The 6221-nt window shown below is 55.4% G+C and overlaps 1 protein-coding gene across 1 annotated transcript in view; it reads right to left on the minus strand.

Moving 5' to 3' along the window:
* The window catches only part of COL4A2 (collagen, type IV, alpha 2), a 160525-nt gene that overhangs the window by 37189 nt on the left and 117115 nt on the right, over positions 1–6221 (minus strand). Inside the window, exons 14-17 of the mRNA XM_010831462.1 lie at positions 4606–4641; positions 4003–4053; positions 2824–2868; positions 682–735 (exon numbers count right to left, since the gene is read on the minus strand). Of these exons, the coding sequence (XP_010829764.1) occupies positions 682–735; positions 2824–2868; positions 4003–4053; positions 4606–4641 (186 nt within the window). The remainder of the gene's footprint in view (positions 1–681; positions 736–2823; positions 2869–4002; positions 4054–4605; positions 4642–6221) is intronic.

Below are 6221 nucleotides of genomic sequence, written 5' to 3' on the forward strand. Positions count from 1 at the left end.
AGGGAAACGAGAGAAGGTTAGCTGGCCTCTCGGAGCTCTGCACCCGAAGGCTGCTTCCAGATCCGAGAGGACGACGAGCCGGGCGGGGATGTCGCCCACGCTCCATGCCCGCGCTGGTCAGTCCAGCCTCCCGGCTGCCAGCCAGACACGCCGGCAGAGGACGGAGCGGGCGGGGGCCCTCTCACCCTGAGACCCCTGTCAGACACCAGGAGTGGCCAGGGGACCGCCTGCCTCCGGGCAGACTCCTCCGCGTCGATGGCGCCATCGGATCGCCCGTAAGGGTGAGCCGGGGGTGTGTGCCCATGCCCGATCTAACACCATCCGGATGGTGAGACCCAGATTCCACGAGCCGCCTAGATGTCTCTGAGCCTCGCCTGCCTCAGAAGGCCTGGCTGCGAGCCCTCTGTCCTCATCAGCGGTTCCCTGCCTAGTGGGGTATGCCCCCTACCTTGCTGGGTCCCCTGACAGCTGGAGCAGCTGTGGCCCGGGTCCTCAACACCCCCTGCCCGCCCATGGAATTATTCATGGGAACCAGGGGCTCCCACCCTCTCGTTACTATGTCCGCCTCTCTCAGCCCCCTCCCCCCTTCTCCGATGAGGGTGGACAGGAGGTGATCAGACCACCACCCGGAGGAAGGAAGTGAAAGCTGCCCCCTGCCCCCCAGAGGAGACCTGAGCCCACCTTGGGTCCTGGCAATCCGTCAGGGCCTTGGTACCCGTCCAGTCCTCTGCTTCCCTGCAGGAAAGATGCTTGGTGCTTATTTTATCTCTAAAATATAAAGGCATGACCAGTGTATTGTAGCTAACAAAATCAACTGTCCCTGGGATTCTCCAGGCAAGAACACTGGAGTCTGTAGCCTTTCCCTTTCTCCAGGGGATCTTCCCGACCCAGGGATCGAAACTGGGTTTCCTGCATTGCAGGCAGATTCTTCACCATCTGAACCACCAGGGGAGTCCAGTAAAATCAACAATAATTGGTTAAAATCACCTTCTACCCCCTTGGCATTCAATTTTCCCTGACTTTAGTTTCAAACGTGTCTTTTTAAAGTTGCTTTGCTTGAATCAGGATTCAATAAAAGTCAAACCATGGCGTTTGGCTGGGAGGTCTCAGCTTGCTTGCTTCTCCTCCTTTCTACCTTTTCAGTTCCCTTTCCTGTGGCTGTTGAGGAAACGGTCATCTGGGTGTGAACACCCCACGTGGTGGACTGGTCCACTCCATCCTCCTGGAGCTGGGCCCAGGGGCTCCTGGCCCCCCGGCAGGCTCTGGACGGCTAGTGGCTGTTAGGTCTTGGGCCTCCTTAGGCTCAGGTCCGCCTTTTGAGTTTCTTGGAGGGTCCTGAGTCCTTCCTGCTGAGTCACACACAGTAACTGCCCTGATGTTGGGACTTCAAGACTGACCAGTGGGGTAGAGTGTTGGCAACCTGATCCACTTATTAAAGCCAGCTCCCAAGGTGGGTTCTGAAATTTTTTAGTTAATGCCAACTAGAAGCATGAAGCCTCTTCATTTAGAAGCTTTTGCTCTTGACTTAAAAAATCTCTAATTGTAATGATCGCATTTTAATTCCCTTGAATACTTATTGAAAGGTAAGGTTTACCCATTTGGGCTGCATCGTATCTGGATAGGTATTTAAAGCTTAAAAAAAAAATCTAGAAATTTATTCCTTCTTGCAAAAGAATATATATACTAAGGCCCCCTAAAATCAGAATGCCAATGGGATAAAAATGTGCATTATTTGATTACCTTACAGGATATTTTGAAATCCAGGAGCATGCATGCTGAAAGTTACTTTGTTTAGAATGAACTAAGATTGGCTTAATTCGGTATTTTATGTTGGGCCTCTGGTTTAGACCGACTCTCTTTCATACTAAGTGAAGACTGGAAAGCGAAGGCAAACTTCTCTGATATTAAAAGTGACCACCTGCCTAGTGACTGCCCCATGACACGGGCCAGAGCCTGGATGGAGCCTGGAGCGACCGTGGAGTCGGTGACCAGGCATGCTGACCGAGCCGTGTCCAGCGAGACACAGCCAGCCGCTCAAATGATGCTGCCCGTGTGGACGTGGAACCCCCGAGGAGCGCTGGGTGGAAGACACGCGTGGAGAACAGTGCAGGGATGCTCCCTCTCCCTGGCTAAACTGCAGGCATGTGAGCACACGCCCTTCCTGTGGAGCCCTGGTCTGATGGGCACCCAGCCCACGGGCCCAGGGGTCTGCGGCGGGCGGGGGGGCATGTACTCTGTGCCTGAGTGAAGACAGCGAAGGGTGAAAACAAAGGAATCGTCACTAAAAAGACCTATTTATGCGTCTTCTCTCTCGTAAGATCCAGCATTCAGGCAGCCCTACGCCTGATCCAGATTCAAAACGCATTTCTCACCGAATGTTTGCTTCCTACAAAGGGGACTGAAACTCCTTCTGCGGAACCCGGGATAAAGACAACAAACTGGGTCGTCCCTGAAGGCCAGTGAAAACGTGAGCGATCACAGATGGAGATGCGGGCGGACTGTCGGCCACCACGCCGGCCCCTTCTTACAGCACGCTGGGGGTGACACAGGAAGGGTCAGGCTGGAGGCCCCGGGGCTGCGGCCAGCACGGGGGGAGGTGACGGGCGGCCTGGGGTGGGGGGACCCCGTGCTGGCCTGCCAAACGACAGAACATGTGAGCGAGCCCCACGCCTCAGGGATGACGGGGAGGCGTCATTTCTGCTCCTGAACACGTGGGAAGTTTTAGGGGGGGCGTTTGTTTCTGGGAGGCCCCAGTCTTCACATGCAACCTCTGTAAGGGTGTCTCAGGCCTGGACTAGATCGCATTTCACGCCCCAGACTTACTTTCTGTCCCGGCAAGCCTTTCTCACTGTCGATGCCGGGGGCACCCTGGATTGAAGAGAAAACAGAAGCGGTGACAGCTGAGAACATGCAGCGACATTTCCTGGGCACTGTCACGGCACCTGCCTGGCTAAGTCAGTAAATCCTTTGCTATGACAATGCTGACTCCATCTAACGTCCTCTCCTTCCTGGAGGAGAGGCATCAATTTAGTGATGTTTTCACCTCATGCATCCTGGCTGTGACTTAAGAACCGTGGAGAAACCCATAAACACAGCACAGGCGAAACGTACAGCCAGAAGGCGCCCCGCACCCTCGTGCTCTCAGTCTTCGTTCTGATTTTTGGAGCTGACACTCGTCCTTGGGGTGGCTGTGGCCCGTCGCCCCAAGGTCACTGTCTTTTTCTCTAGCCCGTCTTTGCCCACCTTGCCAGCTCACTGGGGGGTGGACTGGGCCAGCTGACTGAGCTCGGGCTGGTGGAGGGCGGTGTGCCCTCGGGCCAGGAGCGACAGGGGCCAGAGCCTCGAGAGAAGACTCCCCCCCACCCCATCTGCCCCACCAGGGACGTTTTTCTTGGACTCTCGGGGCAGCAAGAAATTGACTTGGTTGGATATAGCCTCCATTTCTGTTACCATGGAGTCATTCGGGCTAATACAAGCAGAAACACGTCTGAGTTCCGTTCATGTCCCTCCTCTGAAGCGGGGAGCACGGTCTCAAAACCCCCAGTTACTGGGTGGCAATGCTGTGTCGGTCAGCGCAGGCTCAGGGTCGCAGCCGACAGCCCACGGAGGGGCAGGACCCTGACAGTGAGCGTCAGGGATCGGGGTTGGGGGCAAACCTCTGTATTTTCAGGCCAGTGCTGCTGTGCACCGAGGGCTGGGGGCTCCAGGGGCACAGACTGACGTGACAGCAGGCCGCGAGGGCACGCTGCACAACGCTGGCAACAGAGCCAGGGCCTCAGAACAACCAGGCCGAGCAGGGCCTCTGGGGACAGCCAGTCAGTGTGCCGTAGATCCTGGCAACAGAGCCAGGGCCTCATAACAACCAGGCCGAGCAGGGCCTCTGGGGGACAGCCAGTCAGTGTACCGTAGATCCACAACACACGCTCGTGGGCATCAACTGTACCCCAACAAGCAAGGAAAGGAAAATAAAGTCAAAGCGCACGGCAGGTGCAGAAGCTTTACCCGCGGTCCCGAGAAGCCCACGACGCCTTCTTCTCCCTTCAAGGAGACGCCCTAGGAGAGAACAGAGAGACCACGCTTCACGGTCTGCCTGCTGTGGGGGCTCATTCTTAGTGGCCCCCGCTGCGGCCAGCCTGCCTCTGTCTCTCCAGCTCCACGCAGGACGTGCTCCTAGGACGTCTGCAGTCGGCTGGGATGGTCATCACCAGGCATCGTCCCCTGGTAAGTGGCAACGGGGAGGACTGGGGACTCGGGGGCAGCGGGACCCAGATCAGGGAAGGCAGAGGGGTGACACGGCCGGGCCCTGGCCAGGAAGCCGCCACAAGCCCGCCCGGGCCTGCCCTCCACCGCACTGCTCTTCTGAGCGGTTTGGGCTCATTTATGAGCTTCAGAAGAGGGTGGTCAGCCGGTGCTGACTCTGCCGAAAGAAGACATCCTGACACTGTTTTCTGAAAAACTGAGAGAAACGATCACCCTTTCCTGCCACAGACGCGTCGACTGGAGACCAGAGCTGTGGGTTGGTACGCCCCGGACAGTCTAACATTGTGATGGGACCCCGGAGAACGCGGGAACCACGAGAAGAAGCATCTTTATTCCTTGACTTACTATTCTCCCTGGTTCTCCCTGGCTGCCTTTTTCACCCTGTGAAGATACGAAAGACAAGAAATGCTCATTAATTCATGAATAGTATTTTAAATGGATCAGGATTTATGACATAAGGTGCACAGTATTTTATACAACTGCAAACAATGAATATAAACGGATTGTAACAAACAACTCCCTAAACCTCTTGGCTTCAAAATTCACATTTTCTTGGATTTTCACAATATCGACGAAATTGTGTGTTATTCTGATATGATCTCAAGACTGTCTCTTTTCTGCCTGTGAGTTCCCTGCAGGGCCCACAGTGGCAGGGCAGGTGCCTGGGGGACAGCTCCAGTGATAACAGAGGGGATGTCATTTGATAATGAAACAGCGAAAGATCATTCAGGTGAAAGAGGATAAGGCAGTGGAGTGGGGGGAATCCTCTGAGGACAAGGCTCATCAGGAGCGAGTTAAGGTCCTGAGCGAGAGTGGCTTTGGAAAGCAACGTCAGTTTTATTTCTTTCAAAATAATTTTCTGTCTTCGTTTTTGGCTGCGTGGGGTCTCCACTGCTGCATGGGTTTCTCTCTAGCTGCGGCGCGTGGGGGCTTCTCTGGCTGCGGTGCGTGGGGGCTTCTCTCTGGCTGCGGCGCGTGGGGGCTTCTCTCTGGCTGCGGCGCGTGGGGGCTTCTCTCTGGCTGTGGCGCGTGGGGGCTTCTCTCTGGCTGTGGTGTGTGGGCTTCTCATTGCGGTGGCTTCTCCTGTTGCTGAGCACAGGCTCCAGGGCGTGTAGGCTTCAGTAGTCACAGCCCCCGGGCCCTAGATTGTGGCTCAACGGTTGTGGCGCACGGGCTTAGCTGCTCTTTCCCCACCAGGGATCGAACCCGTGTCTCCTGCATTGGCAGGTGGTTTCTTTATGACTGAGCCACCCATGACGTCATTTATACGATCAATTTCCCCCATTTCTCTCAGTCTAAAATGGGGAAGGAAATGCAGTGATGGGTCCGTTCACCCATCAGTCCTAGGACAGCTCCCAGGATCCTGCAGTTCTGGGCTGCCCCCTGCAGGCTGGCCGGGGCCAGCCCTGGGACCCGTCGCCTCTGCAGTTCAGTCCAGTTCAGCCCCTCAGTCGTGTCCGACTCTTTGCGACCCCATGGACTGCAGCACGCCAGGCCTCCCTGTCCATCACTAACTCCCGGAATTTACTCAAACTCATGTCCATTGAGTCGGTGATGCCATCCAGCCATCTCATCCTCTCTTGCCCCCTTCTCCTCCTGCCCTCAACCTTTCCCAGCATCAGGGTCTTTTCAAATGAGTCAACTCTTTGCATCAGGTGGCCAAAGTAATGGAGTTTCAGCTTCAGCATCAGTCCTTCCAATGAACACCCAGGACTGATCTCCTTTAGGATGGACTGGTTGGATCTCCTTGCAGTCCAAGGGACTATCGAGAGTCTTCTCCAACACCACAGTTGAAAAGCATCAATTCTTCGGTGCTCAGCTTTCTTTATGGTCTAACTCTCACATCCATACATGGCCACAGGAAAAACCATAGCCTTGACTAGACGGACCTTTGTTGGCAAAGTACTGTCTCTGCTTGTTAGCATTCCCTCTTAGCTGCAGAGAACAAGGAAATGTGGTTC

This window comes from Bison bison, unplaced genomic scaffold (assembly GCF_000754665.1).
Source record: "Bison bison bison isolate TAMUID 2011002044 unplaced genomic scaffold, Bison_UMD1.0 scf7180017864527, whole genome shotgun sequence".
Taxonomy (NCBI): domain Eukaryota; kingdom Metazoa; phylum Chordata; class Mammalia; order Artiodactyla; family Bovidae; genus Bison; species Bison bison.